This window comes from Amblyomma mixtum, chromosome 5, assembly GCF_055824585.1.
Source record: "Amblyomma mixtum isolate Tamu chromosome 5, ASM5582458v1, whole genome shotgun sequence".
Lineage (NCBI taxonomy): Eukaryota > Metazoa > Arthropoda > Arachnida > Ixodida > Ixodidae > Amblyomma > Amblyomma mixtum.
The window spans coordinates 17452479-17480424 of record NC_143016.1 but is presented as its reverse complement, the minus strand read 5'-3'; the positions used below and the strand labels follow the sequence as shown (position 1 = coordinate 17480424).

At 44.9% G+C, this 27946-nt stretch overlaps 1 protein-coding gene across 3 annotated transcripts in view; it reads right to left on the bottom strand.

Moving 5' to 3' along the window:
* Positions 1-27946, bottom strand: part of Elk (Eag-like K[+] channel) — a 318564-nt gene that overhangs the window by 56316 nt on the left and 234302 nt on the right. For all 3 annotated transcript variants that reach the window (XM_089543496.1, XM_089543499.1, XM_089543497.1), the window contains one exon: positions 17041-18367. In XM_089543496.1, coding sequence (XP_089399622.1) covers positions 17041-17116 — 76 coding nt within the window. In that variant the 5' untranslated portion in view covers positions 17117-18367. The remainder of the gene's footprint in view (positions 1-17040; positions 18368-27946) is intronic.

Below are 27946 nucleotides of genomic sequence, written 5' to 3'. Positions count from 1 at the left end.
CTATTATTGCTTAGTTTCGCTCTCCGGTGTTTTAAAATCGCGCGTTCTCTTGGCATTCAATGAAACAATATTCTAAGCCCGATAGCACCGCTCTTGCTGTCGTACTGTCAGTGTTAACTGCATATCAAATTATCTTTCGTTTTTGTTCTGATGGTTATCGAATTGCATATTTTTATAGGTTTCTAAAGGACGAAAGCTTATGCGGTAAGCACAAAACACCTTCTGCTACTATCATTGGCAGTCCTGGTATCATTGTCAAGCTCCGCGATCTTACAAAAAGAAAACAAATAAAAGCCAATAATGACCCTTATTTCAGAGCCCGTTTCCCCGAGAGCTCACTGAGACATATTTTACGCTCAGCGCGCATTTTGAGAGCATCAGCACGAAAATCTATACAACTTAGAACGGCAAGCAAGCACAGAAAATTGATGAAACACGGGCAACTACTGAAGAACAAGAGAGGCTCTATATGTGTACCTATCACGCGGGCACGAAAGAGAACCAAAAATACCACTTTCAATGAAGTCTGTCATAGGAATATAAAAACTAAATATCGGAAAGACATTGTTTTTGACAGCTGCGAAAACAATGTCGGAACAATTTTCTTCAAGGACGTAAAAGTGCTTGGCGATGTTCGCCCAACATTCTAAGGTACAATACAAGTGCCTCTTTTTGTTCTAAACATGGTTCTTGTGATGAAGACCGTGAAAGTGGGCCAACACAGTGGTAGTGAAGTACAAAAACTTAAGGAAATTAAAAAAAAAATGAAGCTCACAAGTTATTTCGCAGGTCCAACCTCTCCGTTTTCTTTCCTAAATTACTGCACTGCGGGCCACAAGCACAATGTTTATACTGCACTATTCCTTGCCCTAGAGTGTTTTTTTAGTCTTTTTTTTTTATACATTGTAGAGATCATCGCAAACTAGGAGCGCTTACTGAGAAAAAGCAAACATATAAAACGACTGGGAAGTCTTAAGTTATGTTTTTGGTGTGCTTTATTATTAACTGAATGAATCCGTGAGATTAAAACACACACTCTTACATTGGCCCAGAACCTGAAATTCATATGTTTACGCTCTGTGTTTCAGGCGTTGTTGTCATTTTCATGCTTTGCATTAGTGCCGCCTGACAGTTTATTACGTACTTGACTTTACTTTGATGCTTTAAATTTACGAGATTTAATTTTGCGTGGTTGAATTTTTTAGAGTGCAGAATGATACGAGAAAGCATATGACGTCGTTGCCAGCTTACAACAGAACCCACTCGGCTTTATTCACACAGTTCTTCCTCCTAGCCTCAAAATGTAACACTAACAGTACAATATTTGTAAAGTCTACCAAGGGCCTCTAGTCTATATTTCCTTATAGAAATGGTCTACAGACAGTCTATAGAATTCTTAGAGTCTATTTCCTTCCTATAGATAGTTATTTTTGTCTATTCATAGTCTGTAGATTGTCTACAGACAAAAGTCTACTAAAAGTGTATGGCCATAAATATTGATTGTCTGTAGACTGCTCTCTAGGATTTTCTATAGATAGTTCATAGAATTTATAGACAGAAGTCTATGGACAGTGTATAGACTGTCTAAGAAAATTTCTCTAAGGGTTGGCTCTAATATTTTCGCAACAGAATGACGCTGCTGTGAAAAAAAGCTAATCTTCATGCGGATTTTTTTTTGTAAACCCACGAACGTCACTCACACGTCGTGCTCAGTGGTATGCCAGCATGCTTCTTTTCATTTACTTTGCCGCTGTAACGATACATCCCTTGGTCGTCGTACCTCAGGGAACTACATATCATAAGCCGTTTAAAAAGGCAGTGTCCAAATGCGACGCATAATACTGTCAACAAGTCGAATACTTGGTATGAATAGTTCGCGAAACGCAGCCAAGACCAAATTCTTGGTTTGGTTTATTGGGGTTTAACGTCCCAAAGCAACTCAGGCTATGAGGGACGCCGTAGTGAAGGGCTCCGGAAATTTCGACCACCTGGGGTTCATTAACGTGCACTTACATCGCACAGCACACGGGCCTCTAGAATTTCACCTTCATCGAAATTCGGCTGCCGCGGCCGGGATCGAACCCGCGTCTTTCGGGTCGGCAGCCGAGCGCCGTAACCACTGAGCCACCGCGGCGGGGCGCCCGAATTCTGGGCTTCTATTTGTTTTGATGCATAAAGTGACGAGTGTGAGATTAAGCAGCGTGCACGGGCAACGTGCCGCGCCACCTTTATGCTCGTCTTGAGCTCGGGACTTTTTTCTTGCTTTTGTCACTTTTGTCTATCGACATACCGTAATTTTCAGCTCGTGTGCACGTAACTGTCCCAAAAAATTGGTCTCAGTCTTTTCTTCCTTTCTTCCCCCTACTCCCTCTCTCCCCTCTCTTCCTTTCTCTCTTTTTCTTTCTTCCTTTCTTTCGTTCTTTCTTCCTTTCCTTCTTTCTTTCTTCCTTTCCTTCTTTCTTTCTTTCTTTCTTTCTTTCCTTCCTTCTTTCTTCCTTTCCTTCCTTCTTTCTTTCTTTCTTTCTTTCTTTCTTTCTTTCGTTCGTTCGTTCTTTCTTTCTTTCTTTCTTTCTTTCTTTCTTTCTTTCTTTCTTTCTTTCTTTCTTTCTTTCTTTCGTTCGTTCGTTCTTTCTTCCTTTCCTTCTTTCTTTCTTCCTTTCCTTCTTTCTTTCTTTCTTTCTTTCTTTCTTTCCTTCCTTCTTTCTTTCTTCCTTTCCTTCCTTCTTCCTTTCTTTCTTTCTTTCTTTCGTTCGTTCGTTCTCTTTCTTTCTTTCTTTCTTTCGTTCGTTCGTTCGTTCTTTCTTTCTTTCTTTCTTTCTTTTTCTCTTTCTTTCTTTCTTTCTTTCCTAAATTACTGCACTGCGGGCCACAAGCACAATGTTTATACTGCACTATTCCTTGCCCTAGAGTGTTTTGTTTGTTTGTTTCTTTCTTTCTTTCTTTCTTTCTTTCTTTCTTTCTTTCTTTCTTTCTTTCTTTCTTTCTTTCTTTCTTTCTTTCTTTCTTTCTTTCTTTCTTTCTTTCCTTCTTTCTTTCCTTCTCTCTTTCTTTCTCTCTTCCTTTCCTTCTTTCTTTCTTTCTTTCTTGCATTCATTTCCTTCGTTCTTTGCGCATTCACTCTGCTCTAGCTACAGTCACCTCGGGCAGGGAAAACATGCTCGAGTGCACGCGGTCATGCGTGCGCGGCGAAAAGGGCACGAAGTTCGCGAAGCTAAAGGAACGAGCTCCCTGCAGGCGGAGCTGCTGTGCCCGGTTCACGGAAATGGCGGCACGGCTAGGGACGAGAGTGGGAGCAACTTCGGCGGCTGCTGCTTGAGAAAACATTGAAGGGAAAACAAGGCGTGGGAGGAAAGCTCACCACTGAGCAAGAAACGGAAATTTTTTTTAAAAAAAGAGAAAAATAATGAAAGGTATACATGCATATACCGAAGATAGAAATAGCGCGCAAAAGGCGTGGAAAGATGAGAAGAAAGGGGCCACTTCAACGTAGCGCGCTGCTGTCGTCGCTCTTAAAATGTCCCTAGAGAGCGGCAACTTCTCGAGCTCGTCTTATCACTCTATACTTTCTTTCTTTTTTTTCTCTGTAGACTAAAGCTTGCGCAAACGGACACCTGAGATAAATATGGCAACAGTACGTGCATGATATGCAAAATGTGCCATGAGTTGCGCGCTCGTGTGTTAATACTTGCAGCTGAACTGAACTTTCTGAACGAGGCAAATTTTGCATTTTTTGAAACTGCGTGGCCATTATCAAGTCAACGATGTTCCTGCTATGTGTACAATAATTTTTCTGTGGCTTCCAGATCCTATGTTTGTACTTAAAATTGTCTGCCTAATCCGTGGGCGTAATTTGATGCAGGCAGCAGCACACATTGTTGTCTCTGGATCATGTCCGGGCGGGAGTACCTAGCACAAGCTTCAGGCGATTGCTTAACAGAAGCTGACTAAACGGTGCTCAGAGGGCAGTTTAGTCTAAAGGAGAATTTATATTAAATGTGTCTTCGAGACATAGCGATAAAAATAGTTTTAACAATTGATAAACTTTATGCGCGAATCGACATTTAACGTCTGCAGCGGCATTATCTATCTCCTCGTAAATTTGGACAACAGTTAAACCCATGTTAAATTCCAAAATTACACCGCGTTGGCTCAGTGGCTTTGACGTTCGGCGACTGATCTCAAGGTCGCGGTTCGATCTCTGCCGCGCCGACCGTGTTTTGACGGAGGAGTTTACAAAAATGGGCTATGATATCGCACGGCACATGTGCTGCGCGATGTCAGCACATGTTCAAGGGCAACTGCACATGTTTTAGAAATCGACGAACTTAAAGAAGTCGAATGTGTGAAAATTTAAGGCGAAGCATACGAAGTACTTTCGGGCTAGCATTTTAAATGGTGACGTATTGGCCGATTAAAATTACGACGGCTCTCAAGTTTCTCCGCAGCGCAAAGCGCGAAGTGGGGGGCGCATCATGATGTCATCGAAGGTATACCTTTTTGCGTTGAAAATGTACCGGTATACCGGTACATTTTCAACGCAAAAACGTTTGCTTTAAAGGAAATAAACCCGCGCCACTAAGGTGAAGTTTTCACGGTGCCTTTGAAGGACACCGTTAGCTAATTCGCGAAGGATTCCATTTTTTATGTGTGTGTGGAGGGAGGAATTGATTAGGAAAATTTAGGAGTCGTGTGCTGCAAATGCTTGAGGAAGGGCGGTGTTAATAAATTTAAGCACGCAATTTCAGCGGGCGGAACGGACAGGGTGGTTTAAAGAAAGGGAAGGTACAAAGAAGTGCGTATACCAGGAGACTGTCATGTTGCGTGTGGATAGAGTGGCTAGAGGAGGAGTGTTGAAGAAGGCGTTAAATACGGGGAGTCATGGCGTAGTCTAGCATCCTGCTGTTGTTGGGCCGTTTCCGGGTACTCATGTTAGTCACCTACCTCGAAACTGAGAGTCTACCAGAAATGCAGCCGTGCTTCCTGTGTTCCTTCTCGCTTTCTTTTTTTTTCTCTTTAAACATCTCTTCCATTATCGTAGCCAAGAAACATTCGCAATCGTCGGGTGAAAAAAATAAGAAAAAATAAAAGACAAGAAAATAAAGAAGAACGTGGCACCCCGTTCGCGGTACTGTTCCGCCGACCACGCGTGCATCGATCGAGTTCGACAGCTACCACAGACCAACACCTAGCCGAAGGCTGGGCTCCAGTCCACGGTAAGAGCCGTGCCGTGTGTTCAGATTACAGGTAAGTTGCATAACAATGTCGCAATGAATCCCGCGTTTTCGTGGTGCCACCGAAGCAAGTAGAAGAAAAGAGCGCTGGCACGCGCAAAGAGAACAAGTGGGACATGGCGACGACTCCCGAGACAGCGCGCGTACGAAACGAAGCACGTAAGGTGTTGTGACAGAAAGGTGCTTATACAAAGAGCCTGCACCCGTCTCTCCAGGAGCTACGGTGGCGTAAGGTAGCTGCGGAGGGAGCGGACACTAAATGCGAGAGAGAATGCGTGACACGTCAGAACCGCTGCGATTCCGTTCCTCTTCTCTTCTGGCGGCAAAAGAAGCGAGGAAACGAGACTAGGCAACGCAAGAGGCACGCCGTGACGAAAAGGTACGGACATTGCTGGGCACGCAGTATAAGAGCCCGGACGTGACGGTTTTGCTTGGCACGTGGACTGCAGTGAGAGGGACTGTGTGCGGAATCATTTTGCAAATTGTGAGCACCGCTCGACTGAGAAAAAGAGAGACAGGAAATAGGAGCGCTCTTCTTGCAGCGACCGAGGCTAGCATGGGCACAAGCGCAGTAACGAACACTTCCCGAAGCGAAGGCTCTTTTAGTGCAAGCGAGTGAAAGGCGCCCGCAGTGGCGGCAGGAACGAAAAATCAGAGTGTCTTCAAGCTGAGGGCACGTGGAGTTAAGCAGAGATGAGGACATCCGATGAAGGATGAAGCACTACTGTGTGGCGACAAAAAATAATGAACAAAAATAAAAAAACACACGAAGGCTAGATGAAAGGAAGAAGAAGAATGAACGATGATGAAAAAGTGAATGAAAGAGCACACGAGAGGAAGTAAGGAGCACGAAGGAGGAAGGAAATGGCGTCAGCTGCGAACAAGAGGAGTCTACTGGAAACACCAGAAGGATGAGGACTAAAAGATGTAGTCGGAAGATAAAAGCTTTTTCCCCTCAGTAACTTACGTAATGTTCTCAGATATGGTATCCTGAATACGTTGAGAAAGAACGGGCCAGTGGCTGACACACGAAAGGCAGAAAGGTCGGAACTGATGAGTGCGAGCTTACTCGCATTGACGAAGGGAAGCGCAATATTGTGGAAAGAACTATAAATTCGGGACCGATTGCGCACTCGAGAGGGTGCAGGCAGGAAATTACAAGCACGGATAGTTTCAAAGGGAAAGATTAAAGGGAAGTGTCGACAGTGTGGAGAAACGCCTGCGCTTGTGGATTCAAGAGCCCAACTCACTGCGGTGAAGCTTAGGGAGTTTCAGGGAACGAAACCAAATTGATGATTCTTAAACTGGTCCGGAGGACTTTTGATAAGTAGTCGATGGTTACTAGAAGACGTTGCTACCACTAGCAGTTCATTTTTGAAAAGTTAAGGGCAGCAGAACTGGGGTGCTGGTTGAGGCAGAGTAACAATGCTGGACAGCATTGTAGATTTGGGTATTGATACTAGAAGGGAGGGATATACATATATGATTGTAGAAATGAGACGACCCGTCGAATTTTCCGCGCGTAATGTCGTTAAAGGAGGAAGAAAAATACTAAATCGTGACAGTAAAGGGCCGAACAAACAATTTTTTTTGGGCCTATGTATACGTTCTTGCAACAGCAACTCCACCGACACTGTGGTCTTCTCCGTGTTTTGAATGGCGATCAGTTGCATGCGGTGCTTGAAAAACTAGCAGCGCAAAAAAACAGCATTATCTTTTTCGCTGGTTATAAAACAGCTAGCAGGTGCACATAACAGCGGACTTGTATAATGTTGGCAGAAAGCCATCCAATGCTCGGTTTTCTCCTCATGCAGCAGCGCCAGTATGTATACCGGTTCTTGTGAGTGCTCACGGGCTGTTGCACAATTATTTATTAGTACAATAGTCACTCACGTAATGTTACGCAACACTGACGTCACTTAACATTAAAAATGCGTACAACCCTCGAGTGCAGACGTGAAAACTGTGAAGCAAGCTTCGGGTGTAGTGGTCGTTGCTATACTCGGCAACAGCTATTCTTGGCAATGGAGGAAAGGCTGAATGGGTGGAGCGTCTGTAACATTCATTCCACCTAATATTTCGGCCGCAGGGCGGTGAGCCTGGAGAAACGCCTGGACGCAGGGCCCGTTGATCTTTCCGCGGGGCTGTACCTCCACGCCATCGTTGGGGCAGCTGCTGCTATTTATAGAAGCTTCAGGTAACTAGACTTGCCGAGCAAATTCGTTGTAATCAGCAAACTTGCTTTTTCTTTAATTCTTAATGTTTGACGTTGGAAACTGCGCTAGAAGTATGCCTTAAATAACGAATAATGACAATATACAATGTTTTGACTGGCAACTAATAACGGCAATCGGGGGCTAGATTCCGCTGCGTAAGAATCGAGAGCGTATTTCGTCTCCATACCTTCCGCTCCACCGCCAGAAAGTTCTGTTCTAGAACACAGTACCCTTAGACAATCATCGGTGGATCATTTGAATGCGCCTGCATTTTATCTTGCCTATGATTCTGTGGTAGCTATTGTCCATATACGCGGAGTATGTAATTTCCTAATTTATATTAATAGACCGGTGGGAGTCCTCATAACCGCGGCCGCTAGATACAAAGCGCAAAGCGAGTCATAACACTCCTGCCGCAGTGGTGCAGCGGTTAAGCAATGCTTCACTGCCCCGACAGGTGGCTGTTTCTAATACAGCCGCCGATGTGGCGTGTGAGATCCAAGCTGCTCTTCTCGAGCAACCTCTCGCGAACAATAATCAACGGCCACCTTTCCTTAAACAAATTTTTCCACCTTTTCCTTAAACAAAACAGGGACCCTTAAACAAATTTTGTTGGGTCCCTGAAGTTGTGTGTTTGTATTTCATGTTTTATGCTAAATAAATACACTTTCCTTCCTTCCTTCCTTCCTTCCTTCCTTCCTTCCTTCCTTCCTTCCTTCCTTCCTTCCTTCCTTCCTTCCTTCCTTCCTTCCTTCCTTCCTTCCTTCCTTCCTTCCTTCCTTCCTTCCTTCCTTCCTTCCTTCCTTCCTTCCTTCCTTCCTTCCTTCCTTCCTTCCTTCCTTCCTTCCTTCCTTCCTTCCTTCCTTCCTTCCTTCCTTCCTTCCTTCCTTCCTTCCTTCCTTCCTCCTCCCTCCCTCCCTCCCTTCCTTCCTTCCTTCCTTCCTTCCTTCCTTCCTTCCTTCCTTCCTTCCTTCCTTCCTTCCTTCCTTCCTTCCTTCCTTCCTTCCTTCCTTCCTTTTACGGTGGGCAGGTTGTGATGACGTCACAAGGTTCGCACGCATCAACCGTGACGGCGGTCACCATTTCCGCTTCCACATATAGCCTTATAATGTTAACGCATTAAAAAAATTTGTCGCGGAGTATGCTGTTGCTCATAACACATTTGACCCCAGGTACGCGACTTAATTTTTTTTCTCTTCCTGACAAGCTGCACGAGGGACTTTAGATAAAAATGAAATTAACGTCATAGCACTACCAAGAATGCCCCAGATATTGCTATGTGATCTTGGTGGGATTGTGAGTAGCCGTTGAACTTGCTTTCTTTTAAGTTTTAAATATCAAAATCATTTATGTGTTTCCCATGGCAGTCCTCAGGCACAGCCGCTGTCAATCCCTCGGCGCTTATATTGCAAATAGCTTATCCTGGTGTGGTCGACTCACATTAATTACATAATCAATAATACCAATTGCATGTTATGTTACCTCCGCCTGCTTTTTCTAGCGTTCTATCCTTCCCTAACTGCTGCTTTTTAAGATACATGTGCGTCCCAAACTCGAGTACGCATCACCAGTATGGGATCCTGCTCATGCCAATCATGAATTTTGTAGAATTTAAAAGAATAGTTCGACTTACTTCATTCTTTCGAATTACAATCGAAAGACCAGTATATCGGCCATGAAAGGTAACGTCGAGCTTTCGCCTTTGTCGTCTCGATGCAAAATTTTGCGTTTAGCCTTATTTCATAAACCTTTACGCCATTTCGAGCTGTAAGCCACACTGATCCTTGAATCTCTTTATAGTTCACATCGAATTGACCACATTCGCAAAGTCGGTAACGATCGCTGGAACCCAAAATTTTGTTCAGCTATTTATTCTTCTTACATATCGTAAATGAAACCACCTTCCTGTCGAAACAGTGTCAGCTGATGATAAAAAGAACTTTGGCAAATCTCTTTAGCTAATACTAAAGGATCATGGAAAAACCTGCCGATTAGTCGTTTTAATGCATTTTCATTCCTATCATTATTAGTTTTACCCCGCCGCGGTGGCTCAGTGGTTACGGCGCTCGGCTGCTGGTCCAAAAGACGCGGGTTCGAACCCGGCCGCGGCGTCTGAATTTCGATGGAGGCGGAATTCTAGAGGCCCGTGTACTGTGCGATGTCAGTGCACTTTAAAGATCCCCAGTTGGTCGAAATTTCCGGAGCCCTTCACTAGGGCGCCCCTCATAGCCTGAGTCGCTTTGGGACGTAAAACTCCAATAAATCAAACCAAACCATTATTCGTTTTAAACCCTCCACTGTGTAATATCTCTGGCACTGAGGGTAAATAAACAAATTCATAACATAAATAAATAAAACGTTTTCGTAAAAAACGTCTAGGCTCAGAAGAAAAACAATAGAAGCACTGTGATCCCCGCTTGCCAGAAGGCCGTAAAAGAGTTCCTTTCGTGCATCTTACTTCGTTGTCTCTCAGGTAAGTTCGTTAAGTGCAACTCGCGAATGTTAATTTAGCGATGCTTCTAAGGTTATAAACGTAATTATGTTCACGGCTTAATATGACACGGGGGGAATATTTGCAGCACAGGGACTGAAGTTACACTAAGAACATAACGCATCTATTAAAATTCAAACGAAATATATTTATGCGCCGCTACCGCTACGCACAACGCAGCCGCCACATGTGAGTTAAGTGCACTTCTGGAGCTCACCATATGTATGAACCATGAGCTCAGAGTTTCACATTCTGCCTTCGCAGCAGACAGCCTGAAAGCAAATTTCACTTTTTGCCCCTAAGTATAGTTCGCAGGCAGTAAGCTTACTAAATAGGTTCCAGTTTCTGTAATGCTGATGTCTGCTCACGGTAAATTCCACTTCAGCTCCAAAAGCCGTAAAGACAACTGCTTACGTCTCCTGTGCACTCCATTTATGAGCCATTCTGTCTGGTTAAGCCAAAAACTAAATCATGCCCTAGTGTTTAAGAGAGTGAACAGGTTGTTAGATGTAGTTATCGCAAGCGCACGTTCCCAGTGTGCGGTTGGATTTCACAAAAGAAATGTATAACAATGAAGCGAATAGCGCATCCTGTGAAGCTTGACGCAGCTTTATACATTCATGACACGTTGCGAAACCGGCAAAAGAAGCACAAAGGGCCAAAAGGCCAGAAACCTGGCACAAAAACGCAATATACGTACAATAAAAGGCAAACTCATAACTACTTCACCTTGCGGCTCAGCCCGCAACCCGCTCCGGTCTCCTTTTATAAAATAAAAGTTTATTCTTCCTGTCTCTCTTCACCTGTGGCTGCTTCTCTGAAGGCGGAAGGAAAGAAATGCAGCAGAGAGCAGACGAGAAAAAGAAACACCGAACAAAAAAAAAAGAACAAACTCGGAGAGCTGCACCTCTTTTTTTCAAAAGTTAGCTTGCTCTTACCAGGTCTTAAAGTACCTTCGCAGATAGAAAACACTAATAAATAAAAAGTGAGGAGCAGTTCGCAGAAATTTTTGATCCGCCCAGGATGTAGCATTAGAGGCACCGACAACTGTATTTTAAGGCCTGAAATTCTTTTTTTCTGGCAAATGGGAATCTTAGTGCGCAACACGCCCGGATTCTTTAGAAACTTCGTTAATATTTTTGACGGAGAGTTTTTCGATCAGCGGATGCGCTCGTTTTTACTTATCTCGCCGTTGGAAAACAGCGAACCATGAGAGCGATGGTGATTAGGCGCCGGCAAAGGTAAGGAAGCAGAAATATAAGGCTCGAGCCAGACAGCGAGACAGTAAACAGACAGTTTTAGCGTAGCGTAGACTTAATTTGCGTTTTCACTTGCAGACCAACTGCAGGACAAATGCCTTCCCACATCTCTCCAGTTAACCCTGTCCTGTGCCAGCTGCGGCCACCCTATCCCCGCAAGCTTCTTAACCCCATCCGCCCACCTAACTGTCTGCCGCCCTCCTGCTACGCTTGCCTTCTTCGTATTCACTAAATCCATTACTGCAGTAAAATCAAACAATCCGTAGTATACTTCCTGGTGCTCCTGCACATAAAATATATGGCCAGGATAGCAGAATCAATAAGTAAAGATCCGAGAAGCATATAAAAACCACTCACGACTTCTAGCTGTTCTCGACCTTCGGTTATTTTTCCCTTAGCCGTCTGACCAACCCTGAACTCAGTGGAAGGATGGATGGAAGAGAGGAGCGTCCCCATTGAAACAGGGTGGCGGCACCTGCCACCACGCAAGGCTTTTTTTATCTTTGTGTCATTGCGCTGTAAATTGTCATTAAAATTAGCCATTTTCTTTCACTATGGTTCCTTACACTTCTAACCTTATATCACCTCTCTGCTCTTGAGCCAGTAATCATCGAATCGCTTTTTGCTAACTTCCACCGCAGATTTATTTACATGATGATTGTTATCTCTAAATCCTAGGGCCTCAGGAAGAAAGACTGTGCCTGAATCGACATCCGGATGGATACAACCACATTTGAGCATGAGGTGTTCAATTTTTTCTACAGATCTACCACACACAGCACATGTGTCATCTTCTTCGTTATTTTTTTTTGTAGCTGCTCACTCTAAGACACCCTGACCTAGCTTCAAAGTATAGGGCACTGCCTCTTGAGTTGTCATAACAACTCTTTCCTGATCTGCCTCTTCCAGTATCGATATAGTTCTACACTATGCTTCTTTTCCATTGAAGTAATCTAATTTTTACCTTCCGCGTTTTTAACCTGTCGTTTAATGCTATTTTCCGCCACTGTAGGTCAACGCTCTTTCTGTATAAGTATTTAAATACCTTAGCTGCCCACCTGTTATCATCCAATTTCCTCAGGCGTTCCTCATATAGTATTTTACTCTGAGCTTCCCGTGCTTCGAAAGATGCCAGCCCATATTTATTTATTTATTTATTACAAATACCTCAAGGGCCCTCGGGTGAGGGCTCTACATGAGGGCTTCACATATCCCCCTCTATTGCCTCGTTTGTAGTTTTGCCGTGGGTACCTAGTGCTAATCTTCAAACAACTCTCTGAATTACTTCTAATCTCGACTGAACTTCTGCCCTTGAGCACAGAACCGCATTCCCGAAAGTAAGCCCCGGCACCTTTATTCCTTTCCAAATACCTCTCAGTACTTCATATTTGTTGTACCCCCGTAATGCCCCATGTTTCATTATCCCGGCATCTCGAGAAGCAGCGACCTCGCCCTCATGCGGGCAAAGAGAGAAGCTCCTTCGGGGATTCGACACGCCGTCTTGCGCCGGCTGTACGATCGTAAGCCGACGCCGGCCACAGTCGCGCAGTGCCCTCTGCGCTGAACATGGTGCGATTTCGCGCGTCCTTGGGTTCGCCCTCTCCTTTTTCTCCCAATCTGCCCTTTCCTGTGTTCCTCTTTCTCCCACACACGGCGGCGCACAGGGCCGGAAGACGGATCTAGCGTGGTGGAAAAGAACTAGTGCCGGGTAGTGGGCGGCTTCGTGTCTAGCTTTGCTCTGGGTTGTTCTCGAATATTTTTTTTCAGTGACTGCTTAGGAGAAAGAGTTCTTCGAAGAACATGCGTGACACACTTTTTTCTTGTAGTAGTTAGAGAGGAGTCCTTCATCCTTGGACTAGGCGCCCCTCCTAGCGGGAGTCAAGACTTCGAGGAAAAACCGGTGTACGTTGTTGAAATGCACTCATGCAGCATCCTCAGTAGACTCATATCGCTAAGAGCATATATGCGTAGTTACGGTTAGTTATAAAAATTTAATAAAGTTGCTTAACCAGCCTTTAAACACTAAGTGAGCGGTGCTGGGCACGATTGAATTTCGATGTATAACATTAAATTACGCTTTTAAAATGTCCTAAATCTTGTGGCAGTAGCCTTTTTGCGTAAGTCTTTCTATAACGGCCGCAACCTTGTTCTCCCTCGTCGTTCTGAATCATTCTTTCAGGCAACGGAAGTAAGCGTAGAGTATAATCTTATGTAGATAGCAATAACACTATTCTGTAGTTCATCTTGCAGCTCTATGGCTTTAAAATTAACAATTAAAAAATTAACAAGCTTCATCACAGAATATCCATTCAAAAGTATAGTATATAGAGCTAACATGTACGCAGAACATAAAGAAGAAATAATGAAAGAAAACCCCTTGCTAAATTTCTACCAACTATACATTTAGGTGGTACTGACCTCTCGATATTATAGCAATGAATTCAGAACACCAGCCAAGAAAGAAAGACCATTAAGTGCAATAGAAAGATATATTACGCGACTTTACATCCATTACGGGAAAAGAATTAGAAATTAGAAACTATTACGTGCCACATTTTTTAAAACTAACTACCCCACATAATACATGAACCTTAGTAGCATCAAAGAGGCGAAAAAATTCTAAATAATTGGTGCCCCTTTCTTTCACAAAATTTACCCTAAGTAAAACGCTGAATATTTTGCTATGCTTCGAATTGAAAGGAAAATTGTTCATCATGGCTATAAAAGTTCGGTTTACACTCGTGCGTTTATGTGTGTTGGCTACTGGCGTTGTGAAAGTGCCTTTCTTTCGTGTCTTCCAGTTTGTTTTTATTTGGTTGCAAATGTCTCTAAATATTGTTTCACACCCGCGTTGGGTCTTGAAGTTGTGATTATTTAATTTTATAACGCATGTTTGCCCAGTACGCCCATGCTAACACCCCTCCCCCCCCCTCCCCCCAAGCACTGCATGCTTAAGAGTGGTAGAAAATGTTCCATTGAAAAGAGAAAAGGACAATAAGGAATATATATTATTATCATTTCAGTCATGTACAATGGCCGATAAAAAAAAAAAATCCATGCATGCGTCTTGACAAAGCTCCTATTACCCACAGCAGTTCGGCACGGCGATTACAGGTTGGGTATGTAAAATAAAAAAGACAGAAAGACACGAATAAACCAATACACGCTATATCATCGCGGTAACTCACCAGTACAGTCCTCGTACAATCTTAAAAAAAAATAGACCGCCTGATTACATCAGCAGGACTATTGTTTCTTGAAGATAAGGATTTATTCATTGTCTTGCAGGAACATTTTCTGATGCTTTAATATGAAGCCGAGCAAACTGATAGATTAATGAGCGCGTACCTGCTTACAAATGACAGCAATACTAGAGGTCTTAATGTCTCATACTTGTAATTTGTGCGTTTCAACATACCACTGTTAGGGGTCTCTTATACTCGGAGAGTGCTATTTTAATGTAAATCAGTACTATCTATTAAAAATGAGCGTGTCCGTGCACCTGAGATGTGGGTAGCCGATTCACACGGTATTGATAAAAGAGAATTACGTTAGTACAGGGGTATTTTAACCCTTTCGGCCCTGGATTTTTTATTTCGGCTGTAGATTTTTTTGCTCCGCGTTTTTACAATGCATAAGGCTCCATAACCACGCAGGAAAAAATTAAAGCTTCTGGTGCGAGTATTAATCGATTTACAGGTATGGTGTCAAAATCGGACATCAGGGCTCAATGGGTGTAAAATGCTAGTGGGACCGTTTTGGTAACCGCAACCGACAAGATAGAAATGAACGAAAAAAAAATCTTATTTTGCAGTGTATAGACTTCTGAAGAAGCTTTTTTTACTTTGTAAGGGATAGATGATCTTGCAGTTTCCACAAAAGACGCCCCTCGCTCCTGTTTACCTTGCGTTTTGTATTATACCTCCGCGTTCTTGTTGCTAACAGGTTTGTGTTCCAGCTTGTGTACGCCACGTCTACAGCTCACATGTTCAAAACTTGCGTAGCCTTCCTATAAGGCGGCTGCGGTCAAGGTAAAGGCTTTCCTCGAATCTGTAAAGCCCTTCTCTATAGAGCTTCACGAAGCACTTCCGTAACGCCCAGTGCGAAGTTCGGCAAATGCAAGTTCTAAGCTTGCGCGCGGCACAATGCGTCTCGCTTGCGCTTGTTTTCAAACCAGCTGTTTGCTATAGAAGAATTCATTAAGGGGAAGATAATCTCGCCGTGTCTGTGTCTTGACCGAATGCTGTCCCCTACAGGTGACAGGAAACTCCCTCTCATCCATAGGCCGGGATATTTCTCGGTCTCGGCCGGGGAGAAAGCAGAAGCTGATTATCAGCACACCAAATAAGCTTTATCAACAAAACACAGCCAAACACGCCGTATTGATCCGAGCGTCGAGGGCGTGCCACAAGCGCTACACGAGCGGCGGCGCGCGAGTTTGAATGTAAATACCCCGGTCGCTTCTTGGAGGTCAGTGTCGGTGCCCACAGGAGGGGGAGAGAGGTGAAAAAAAGGAATAGAAGCGCAAGGTCAGGCGTGCACTTTTTCTCGCTATTCCTTTGGTCCTGTTGCTGTTCGACGACATCCGCATGGTCATTTCCAGGCTCGATCCGAATATTCACCTTGTATGATAGCGAAAATTTCCATTTTCCAATTCATCACAAAGGAAATTTTATGATTTTGTCCATTTTCTGTAATGCACAATCATGTCAGCAGTCCAAAACGGCCGTTAGTATACGTGCATCTGCTAAAATACTAGCTGATTCTATTCTACAAAGATGACCTATCAGCACTCAATGGCCACCGCTGGCAACCGTTGAGCCCTGATGGTGTCAAAATCGCACATGTAAAAAATGTGCTCAAACACGGCGTCTACGCATTCAATAATATTTACGACCAGGATGTGAGCTTGGATAGGCGTTTCACACAACATATAAAAATGTGAGCGCAGAAGAACGAATGGTTAGTGTGACAAAAATGCACAAATTTGCCACACCTCGGCTTCTTCACTCCATGCCTCCCGTGCTGCTACTTCTTCTTTCTTAGACCGCACAGCTCAATGAAAGTGCGTGAACAGTGATGCCGATAGCAGCAGGGATCCCTAAGGAACTACTGTGTTAAAAATTAACAGTAATTTCTTCTGTTACTGAGGCGTGAGAGTGATATTTGTGTTGTGGTGTCAATTGACACCGCCAGGGCCGAAAGGGTTAAAAATAACGACTTTGTATGTGCTAAATATGGAGCACCTGCTATTCTTCTGAGTGCATATTTTTTGCATTATTAAAACCTGCCGAGTACTAATTTGCGACATTGTACTCCAAACCAGATGGCAATAATTAACCTGTGGATAAAATAGAGCATAACAGATTACAAGTTTCGTTTTATTAGGTAACATATCAACCCTTAACTCGTGTAGCATACCAACAACGCGAGACAGACTAGCCTTTAACTGTTTGGATTTTTTAATTGTTCTTTTAATTGTTTGGAAATTTTTTGCTCACGCCGCCGGCGACACCGGGTTGTCGACTGAAGGGGATACTTAAAGCTGTCGCGTTAAAAAGTTCGCGATACAGCGTTAGCTGGCTTTGATCGCAAATAAATGGCGACATGTTAGACCTGGTTTTTAGTGTGGATGCTTTAACTACTAGGGCAACGCTACGGCACATGGTAGGGGCTAGTAGGTGCATTATGTACCGGGTTGGAGGTGCGTTTTTACTGGCGAGTGCCCGGCGGTGAGATTACGGATGCCTACGCCAACAGCACAAAACTGAGGGAAGAGGCAACTCTGAAAACCCTTGTAAAGGAACTGAAGAAGCTGAGTGAGAGTGGAAAGGGGTACTTACGAGTTCCATCAAACCTGGTTGCGATGGTATCCAGGAAGGTGTTCTGGGGTGCGAGCAAGCCCTTTCGCGCAGGCATGGCTCCGCCAGGTCACGTGTCGGGCCGAGCGCGCACCGCCAAGGGGGGGCTGGCTGTGTGGTGGGGGGAGGGGGGCGACAGTCTCCCCTCCCTCTCAGGTCATCTTCCCGAGGCCGAGGCCTCCGATCACCTCGGGCTGCCGACAGGCACTGGCGGTCTCCACCGGCGGGACGACACTCTCTCCCACTGCTCCCCAGGAACACTAAGTGCGCAAAGACACAACGGGGATAGCTGATCGATGTTCTCTTTGATCAGAACGGTTGTAATGGCGGAGCCTGGCTCATCACGTCCCGTGATCTTCGCTGGATCAGTGGTGAAGGTTCTATGGGTGTCATTAAGTCAGTTTAAATTGAAATCAAGTGCTGGAAGGCTCTATCGGAATGGGTAAGAACTTCCGTTTCACACGGTTGAAGAACTAGCAGTCGTGGTTTGATCGAAGGGTCGTACAGGTCCGCAGGGCGGAGAGGCGAACTGCTGGCGAGCATCGGAGCCAGTTCTACCGGAACGCTGACAAGAAGGCCTCATCAACTAGATTGCTGTTCTTTTCTTTTGGAGGGTAGAGTCAGGAACGTCTGCAGGACAGAAGCTTCATGGACAGACAGAGTTAGAGGAGGCAGTGCGGTGGGCTTTTAAGTCCAGCGGCGTGTTCGTTTGCGATGGCTTGGGAATCTTGCATAAGTGTCGAGTGTGCGTGGAGTGGGGTAGAGAAGGCCGCTAACGCTGATATGAACGTGAGAAGGTAGCGGTGGTGGTTCTAGTCGTCGAGCGAAAAGGCCACGGGACGGATAAGGCCAGTGCAGGCAAATTACTGTGCACAGTGAAGCAGACAGCAAATCTCTTGAGGGCCGGTGAGTTGGAAGTTCAGGTGAGAGGCGGCTTATTCAGACGAGGAGAAAGGCGTTCTCTTTGTCGGAGCTGTGGACGAGAGGGTTTAGTGCCGTCAGTGCTGCCCAGCAAGTTGGACACTGGCAGTACCGAAGTTTTATTTCTTCTTTTTTTTTTCACAGTATAACTGCAGTCACTTATACTGATGGTCACGTGTCCATTTTGACATCGACGGCACAAAGAAAAGTGGTTGGTCCCCACCTCGCTATGTCATGCGAACACCTTGAGAAAGCAATCGAGGACACGATGTCTTGCAATCTTCATTCTTGCCCACGATGCGTTGAGTAAGCGGTTCTTGGTTCCTCACTTACTACCACGGTAGAAGTCTTGATTCACAAGCGTTCGTCGTCCGGTTTGTTTCGGAATCTGGAACCAGAGAGAAAAGACAGAGGAGAAGGCGTAAGTTAGCACAGTCTTTCCATAGCATTCATGCAACTTGCAATGCACAATGAGCTGAGAGCTCAATATAACGAAACGCTGATAACCACGCAAACAAGATTTCAGGCACTCTTTACGCCAAATGTTTCAATGAGCCAGCTGTATATTTATGTTATGTAGAAAAGCGAAAAGCAAAGGTTGTGAATTTCTTGTTTAAGGAATTTCAGAGCAGTAAAGCAGGGTAAAAGTCATAGACATCATTACGAACAGGCTAAATTTTCATCGGCAGGGTCAAGCAACGTTCAATCCCGTTTCAAAAAGTTTGGCGCTGAGGGTGCCGAGGGTAAGCTTACATTAGAAGTCCAGCGTGACGAAAACGCTCTCGGTTCCAAAAGTAGAAAAAGGCATCAACAAAACGCGTCTACTTTCCGTCCGATTAGAGAAATATATCAGAATATGAAATTATTCTGATTTTACTATCGGCAGAGGTGCGCGTCTTCCTCTTACAGCATAACACCGATGGCCCAACTCCCACTTCCAAACTCTCGATGTACTGCGGGTGCGGTCCAACGATGTCCGCAAATCCGTCTAAGTCGCGCCACCACTGGAGCCAAAGTGCAACTTCGCAAAGGGCAGTACGGCGCACCCGCTTTTGTATTGGGTGCGAGGACGCAACGTGGCGCCACCTAGCGCTGACGCCTCCATGACGCAGCATGTTGCGTCATATGACGTATGCCAACTGGGACGCCGCCTGGGCAGCGCCTCATGCTTGGCATCACTATGCAATAGTGAGCGATGCGCATTTGATTCTAGCAGTCATTTTTATACACGTGAGCAGAGTTCTCTATGGATGCTGTGCCCAGGGTCGTGCGACTTAACCGCGCCTCTCCGAGCTCTGGTTTGTGAATCACTCCTTTTATGGCGATTTTGTTCTTGGTGGCTCAAGTGTTCGACATGTCGCCGTACAAGAAAGCGAAGGGGGAGTTTAGTCTGAGTGGCGTAGTTGGTAATATTCAGAAAAGCTTAAGAAATTAGGCAGAATTTTTCTGAAAGCCACTGCAACCGGTTGACAGAAACGAATAACAGCGAGGGAGAAAAACTTCAGGCATACGTGCGAAGCAATGGAAGCAAATGTTTCGAAAGTGTGTTCCAACCGAATGTCTATACAAGCCGGTTTATTGTGTATTATTTTTTATTTCGAATACTTGTCTTGTGGCTTAAGATGGGGCAGTCAATATACTAAAGAAGGTCGTGGAAACTTTTGTCATCCAGAAACCTGCGTAGGCTCCGGATTTTAGTGTTGCCCGTGAGGCGCAAGGTGAATTCCCCCCCCCCCCCCCACCCCCCCTTAATAGCCTTTAGATGAACTTCCTGTAGTCTTCTTATTCTTGAATCTCTTGCTCCGGGACACACCCACAGCAGGTGGCGAACGTCCACGTCAGCGGTTAGCGTGGATCATTTAGGACAAGTTTCGGGGTCTGCATTCAATAGTAGAGATCTTCTTCGTGTACTATTTCGCCGTCCTCTTGATAATTATCATATGTTCCCTACACACGCTCTCATGTATTCAGTGTACGCTATGCATGATCCTGAACACAGCGTAAACTTTTGAAGACATGCGTGGCATTTTGTAATGTTGAAGTCAGCTCTGCAGTGCGCACACAAATTAGATCCGCGAAAATCTGGCTGTTCCCTCTAGAGTGGCTTTGTGAACAAAAGTTGCAGTGATTAGGGCGAGGTGTCTCAGAGATTGTGGTGCCGTTGCTACGTTTATTACGAGATAAAGGCAAGATAAATAATTAGAAGGAACATAATTTCTCGTTAGTTCTTTACAGTACCTTTCACAGACGACGTCTTTCTGCTACTTAGTTCGATTAAATCTCGCCACCGTTGTTAGCCGCCTATTACGCGGTATTATGCACATGGTATGAATATATATAATAGCGTTGTTGCTTTAGGCAGGCCCCAATTGAGCATTGTTCTCCCCTTGAACCCATTATATACTAAAGCGCTTTTTACCTGTATTCAATTATGTCGTGTTGAAAGTGCAACGTTGTTCTTTAGTCGGGGCCAGGAGATAGGAACCGGTGTTTCATTTTTTTTTTTGCGGATAGGCAACTGTTTCAGTCATTGTTATGCTTTGTCCATACAGACCCTCATGACTATAATGACCAGCTGTGTCGTCTCCTGCTTTTAAAGCAGCATATGGAAAAGTAAGTAAGAGAAAATGACACCTGAACCCTCATTTCTGCGTTCTAAACGCTGACGCTGACGAGAGAGACAGAGACAAAGAAAATAATTTAATGTGGCATTAGATAACAAAATGGTGAGAAAAACTTTGCCACTTGGCAGTAAGGGTGCGATTGGGGCTGGTGGTCAAACGCGCTGTATCAGCTCAATTGATTTCAATTAACAGGTGAAAATTTAAAGAGAAAAAGTAACCAACGCAGTGTTCACGTTTTTTCACCTCCTCCCCGTACCTCATTATAAGGTTGATTATAACTGATTTACAGTTTTTGTGCACACTTTTGTAGTTAAGTGACACTGCTCGCAAATGTAGATGTAGCTCGCAAGGTTACATCTAAATACCGCTGTGAGATTAAAGTATCAATAGCCTCATTTTGCACATTACAGGTGGGTTTTTTAAATGCGGAAGTTTAAGCGATAAGGCCCCAATTCTGCATCACGGAATATACCGGCTCGTCAGCGCATAGTTTCTTGACTATGCTATACAAATTACAGTAGTCACTGCACACCCAAACTTCCGATGGGAGCGGATAGTCCAACCCAGTTATCTTTTTACTTTACAGCAGAGATTTCGTACTTACGCATAAAACTTCAATAAAACTTAGAGAACACTTTACCCACGCGTAGTCCTTGAGCAGTATGTGTTAGGCAAGCCAATTTCCGATGGCGGTCTGCTGAATTCCAAAAACTTTAGCCCTGTCACTCATGTGCTTTAGGGCTGTTCGCTTTTTGCAGATATTGAAGTCAACGCCCTCAGTTAATGCATTTTCTTAGCTCACTGGCCGCCGTTAGATCTGCGATCACAGTCTGACTTCCGAACTGCAGTGAAGCGCCTCTGCTAAACTTTGCAAACAGCGAACAGTCGTAGGAAAAAAGGAATAAGGCATCGTTCTGCGATCACTCCGAGACAGCAAAATGGCCGCAGGCGAAAATAACCTGTGCATCACCAAAACTCCTTTTCGATATTCAGAAAAACAAAAGGCATCCTGTCACCGCTAAACGCCTTTTCCTTATCATCTTATCAACGTACTCGCATTGGGGTCCTATTGAGACAGCCTTTCGTTTTTTGAGTTTGTGCACCAATGGGCTCAAGGAACAACGGTGACCAGAGGGCATAGACAGGCGCTGCTACTGAAATAGCTTTTCTGCACATTTGTGTTAAGAAGTTTTCACTTGTTCTTTACCTCCTTCTCGCTGTTGTGGGCGATTTTCTCCTCTCCCGAAAAGACTTGCACATTTGTTCGATTCAACTGGCACGCCCTTTGGGCTTTTACCGTGATGACATCAGTTGACCCAGAGGCACTCGAGAACGCACTTTTCTATGTTGACGTTAGCCACCTTTAGTGCAGTGGTCCAGCCTTGAGTTGCATGGCAGAGCTCTTTGCCACGTAAAACGAAGTGCGTTGGTGCCTTTACGAGGCACTGGTCTGCAGGGAGTGATAAAATGCGGCTCTCCACGTGGAATCTTTAGTGTGCATTGTGAAACCAGCTGAGTCCCGGGAAAAGTATGAAGCAAAAAGTAAACAAACAAAAACAAGCCACTCCGTCCTTACATCCCTTTTTTTATATGGAATCCTCAGAAGTAGCGCTGGTTATTTGGTTTATTGTATTTTCCTTAGGAGGCAAGCGTTAAATGAAACACAAACCTCAATAAAGTAGTACACCTAGGATCAGTAGATAATAACAAGAGATCTATACATGTCTGCATATAAATTCATGATGGGTTATACTTAAACGAACTAGGTATTGAGCGCATGCACCATTTATAAACCACTTCGCAGATTACTTTCCTCGGGAAAAAGCGGTAATGTAAAAAAATAGTAAACGTTTAATGTTTGTTTTAAGAAACACTAAACAAAAAATAAATTCGATGTTCTTTCCCTCCGCGATCCTCTACTACGAAAAAAAGAACTTGTCTTCAGAATTTTCACAGATGAGCATTGGGCCCGTTTGTCATTGGCCAAGCCAATTTTTGCAGCTTTGTAAATAGGAAATATGAGGACATATGCTACTTCTGTTTGCTTAGCGAATGCATATTTTTCGTATACCTGTTCTATACATTCATTCCTTTTTGTTGAAGGAAGTTGTCTGGTGAGCCCGCGTTTCGGAAACATGCACTACCCTTCGAAAATTATAAGCAAAAAAATCGACATAATGAGCAAATAAACTGAAATTTTGCGAGAAGGTAATTGGAATTTGCACCGTTCTATTGCTTCACCAAAATGCTCGTACTAAGGTTTGCCCTTGGTAGCGTTCGAAATAATTTTTTTTTGTAGCGTTCCGCACAATCAAAAAGACGCCAAGTGCTTTTGATAGAGCACGTCTCTTTGTGTCTTGTGAAAGGGAGAAAAAATAAAGGAGAAAGAGGGCTCTTATATTCGCGCGCTCTTTGTCGCAGCGCAGTGCGCCTACGCACCTGTGAATAAATGTGCTTCCTCAGTTATCGTAACCACTTTTGCACATTCGCGATGAATGAATGCGCCATATAACGTGTTTAACTCTCTCTCTGGACAACAGCCGACGCTTTGGCAAAGACTGCTCTTTTCAAATGTGTCATTTGCTACGTGTACAAGGCGTAGTTTCGCCCACTCGTGAAAAGGTCGCTCGGCGCTGACGCTAAATTGATAACGGCCGTTGTTCTGACAATTTGGTGCGACTGTACATTTTCGCCTTTCTAAAAATAAGCAAACCAGATACAAAGCTATCGGTTCGAATTTTCACTTCCCAATGCGTCGTTATGTAAAGAACAGTGATTTGCGACCTTGTCTGACATTTTTCAAGCGCAATATGTGCATCAAATATCCTAAATTGAGCGGGGTGTAATGCGAAGCTCGAAAGAAAAAGAGTGTAAATGGAAAGTCTTCGATCACTCCCCCCCCCCCCCCCCCCCCCCCCCCCCGAGTGTGCAAACGATAAGACAGAATAAAAGAGCTGCGGCGATATCATCTCTTTGCTCTAGAAGCCAAGAACGCACGCACTTCTTGTGCGCTCAACCAACCCCCTAGGCGCAAGGAAGACTTCCTGACATAGACATTGATCTTGCTAGCCACGCCCTTTCTGGAAGAATGCCCAAAGATGTACATTTCCTTTACGAAAGCGAATTGTAGTCGTAACGATGTGACCGTACGAGTTTTGCATGTCTCTTCCGATTCCAAGCGATCTCGAAACACAAGTTTAAAAAATTCACCCAGAAAGACTTTATGACGCGAGGGAACGAGTTAATTACAGCACCATTTGTGTAAAATCATTGTGTAAGAATGAAGTGTGCGCATTACATGACTGCGGCTACAAGAAACACGAATAACGTTTCGTCATCACAGCGCTACTACATTCAACTTATTGTCGGTGGTGGTTGAGATTTGATTTACCTGTGTCCTTAAAGCAATGAGACATGAGATACCTTAGTGTTTGTAAAGAGAGCTCCGCCACATAAAGAGCCTTATTGAGAGAAAGTCAGCTTTAATACATCCTACCGGCAAGCGTAAAAGGAGTAACAGAAAAAAATACAAAAAGAGAAATCGAGAGCAGAAATGTAAAGTTGAGCAGCTTAAAGAGAATTGCCGGCCCCAGCACAATTTCTTGAAACCTAACAGGCCTCTGTTATAAAAGAACGCACAACTTTCTCCTGAGCGGTGTAAAATGTACGAAAGGTAGGAAGAGAGAGAGGAAGAAACGAGGACAGCACCTTAAGCGTTTTCTCAACTCTAGCCTCTAGCAATAATAAAAGAGTGATATTTTTACTACTGATGATCGCTTTTTGAGCAAAGGCTCCAAGACGCTAACTTCGATCTAGTAGTTGTATCTGCGTAGCTGTTAAATCAGAATGGCGTTTTCCGATGGCGGACGCTTTCCTCTCTATGATAAGGCAGCATTCGTGAAGCCAGCCAATAACGTGGCGCTCTCACTTCAGAGAATATTCGTAAATACGACTCCGTCGTCTTTACTAAATAGCTTTCCGCGAATTCCGAGATTCTTTAAACGCGAAACGAACAAACTGACCCGTCGTTCCCGGCAAGTAGGTAGGCCAGAGAAGACCATCACACACCAGTTGCTCTAATGACCGTTTTTCAACACTGTGTTTTCACGACCCAATTCTGGCGCTCCACATTACAACTACGTGCCGCATAGAAGTACGCAAAGGTCGGGAGTCCGGGTGTAATTAAGCGGCGGCGACAACCCGTTGACCGCATGTGGCCTCGTCCATAAACCATAAGGAGCTAACAAATCCCAGACCACAACGGCTAAAGCAACCACACAAAACGCGCGGTTTGCCTTGAACTACTTTGCGAGACAGCCCCGTTATGGCGAGAACGGGGTCGCTTTACGCCTCCAGGAAAGAAAGAAAGAAGAAAAAAAAAGAGGACGCTCAGTTTTGGCGAAGAGCGATTCAAAGGCTTCCCAGAGCGCACCGCCCGAATAGCTAATAGGAGATTTCTCGCTGCCTCCGTTTTTAGAACAAAAGACGCTGCTCCCCATTCCCTAAAAGGGAGGCGGTACAAATGCGAACCAAGGCCTCTGTGTAGTTAAAGGGATTCGCGCCTTCTAATATTAAACGAGCGTACCGTCAAACAGGCAGCCATTTAGGAGCAACGCACAGAGCCGCCAATGGCCAGACGCCTCAAACCAAGTGATTTATTAACGACCACGAACTACGTGGAGCGCTGGCTGGCGGTGCCGTCTTTATTCCGCTGCTGCTGAAGCTGCCTCGTTTATGCGGGAGCTTAATTAAAGTTCCTCCCTCGGCAAACGCCGCTTAAGAAACCGTACATACATGCGCTCGAGGTCATTGAATTCCGCGGTGGGCGGAAGGATGCAGAATGCTGCAGGGCTCAGAGGCTTCCTTTTTCAGCACGCGCGGACAAGTTGTATGGGCGGCAAGTGGGAACGGTTTCGAAAAAGCGAGCGCCTACCACGCACTGCTTGTGCACGCTCTCTGAGCGAGAGAATAAACGGGCCTCACTTACGATAACGACGCAACGCCGGTGTTTACCTTAACGCAAATGGCCGCACGCATCTTCGCCGCCTGGACTTCTGGAGGAGGGAGAGGCTTGTTAACGCAGATTTGTGAATCTGCACCGCGGATTAATTGCCGTTTTCTTCCTCTAGTTTCTTTTTGCTTTGTTTGAGAGAAAAAAAGTGAGAAAGTCGTCTGGCGCTCGCGCAAGTTAGTGGTACGTTTTGAAGACAAGTTGTGATGCGTACGCAGCTCGTGTTGAATTGCTTGTTCGACCGTCTTACTTGTCTTCAAGTTAGTTTGCAAACCGTTAGTGTTTACGCCAGCATAAGGATAGCCTCACAGAAGTTTGTGTTATTAAATGCTTAAAGACAGATTAATTTAGGAGAGGATAAAAATTGCTCAATCGGTTTTTCTATTTCTTTTGATGCGTTAAGTTTGCATACGACTGAACGCAATTTCGCAAACTTTGGGTGATAAAAATTGACAGAAGATTACGATAGTCTGTAATGCGAAATCTGAGCGCAGCGTTCTACGCCAATTTCCAGGCAACACGCCATTTTCCACCGCTGTCAGGGGGCGTGTTACGCTTCCAGCCATCCTCCGTGATCTTCCCGTGGCATACACCTTCTGGCTGTCCATTCCTCCGCTCTCGCCGTGGTAGGTGGCGTTTCGCTGTACTACTACCTGCCAACACGCCACTTTACAGGTGGCGTATTGGTAGGTAGTCGGCAGGCTGGTAGTCGGCGTAGCACGCCACCTGTAAGGTGGCGTGCTACGCCGACTACGCCGCGGAACGTGGAAGCGCTGCGCTCTAGAAACTTATCTTGTCTTAAAGAACGGGTTTACTTGTGCATTTTACTTAGCGTCAGAATTTTCTCCATGATGGAGTATAACTTTGGAGTAGGCAAATTTAGAGTGTCACGGGAAGCATTTGTGAAATCTCTGTACCTTGCACAGCTGATTTCTATGCCCGCATGAAGCAGCCCCTCTACCAAGCAACTCTTTTGAACATGGCGCTGCGTTGCTAACTCAGAAATGGGAGCGAAAATATTTGCTCTTTTGCGCACAGTATTACATAGTTTCCAGGCCATTTCGGCTTAAAAGCACCAAATCCTGCTGGAAGTCTTCACGAGAACCTGCTGCGTTCTGGGGGCAAGGCGTTGTGTCGTTGCAAGCAGTAGCTTAGCGGCATTACGGCTGGAGTTTCCTTCAGTCATAACTTATTTTCCTTTACCCCGATGCGAAATGTTTCAAGTCAGCGACCTGAAAATGGTGGGAGCTCACGCAACCAGGCGAGCGCGCGCCTGATTTACGGTCACTGCCGCAACGTTCGCAACCGGTGGCTTAGCTCGGGAACCAGTCTCGCGCGGGAGTGAAAGAACAAGAAAGAAGATATAAGCTCAACTGAAAATTTTTATGTGCGCATATGAAAATGACCCGACGTCCATGGCGCTGCTTTCTGACCCGCTTGCCCTAGCACTTCTCGCACTAGCGTGTTAGAGCGAGTTGATCCATGAGTGTTATCCGTTATGTATTTTGTGCCTCAGCCATTCTGTACACCCTTGCACAAAGACTAACCTACTGGCAGGCGTGGCTTTTAAGTACTTGGGGCTATTAGGCTTGGTTAGGATAGACTATCACGCAGGTGCCATTACACTCTCCATCATTTAACAAACTTCGCAGCGAGCAATCTCTAACACCTTCCCTTGAAATCGGCCATGAAGAAACTGAAAAGAGCCAGTTCCAAGGAGCGCTTTCGGAGGCAAGTGGATTTGCGTAGTTCTCCGAAGGGAGCTACACAGGTTCACTTAACTTCGAAAGCTCTTCGATATCCTCCGCTCCTCTTAGTTAAAGTCTTTACGGACGAATCCAGCATCGTTGGCCGTTACTAAACTTACAGTACTTTTTATTCTAAGTTTGTTTGCCAGCGGTCGTGCAGAGGAGTGACAGTTTGCTCAAAGCTACCTCCCTCCAGAGTTGCCTGAAATTGGTTGTCAGGACTTGACCTGACTTCTAATAAAAATTTATCCTTGTGGAACTATACAACCATGTCGCGTTGCGTAAAACTGCACTTCATACACAGTGGACGGGCACTTTTTCTGAAATGAGACACTGAATCCTGCAGCTCAGGTCTTTTTATACGCGTAAACTGGAGTAAATGCGTTACGAGCGCCACAGGAGATAGCTCTCGCGTCGTAAAAAAGCCGCTTCTCAGAAATTCGAATAGAACCACACACAACCTAGGTGACTCGTTGACCACTGACACAGGCTCAATAGCTTGTCTGAAATGTCCCCCTCCATGAACTACTCCGACGAGGCGTTGGTTCTGCGTCTTGTGGCTGGGGAAATTTCGCTGAGAATCG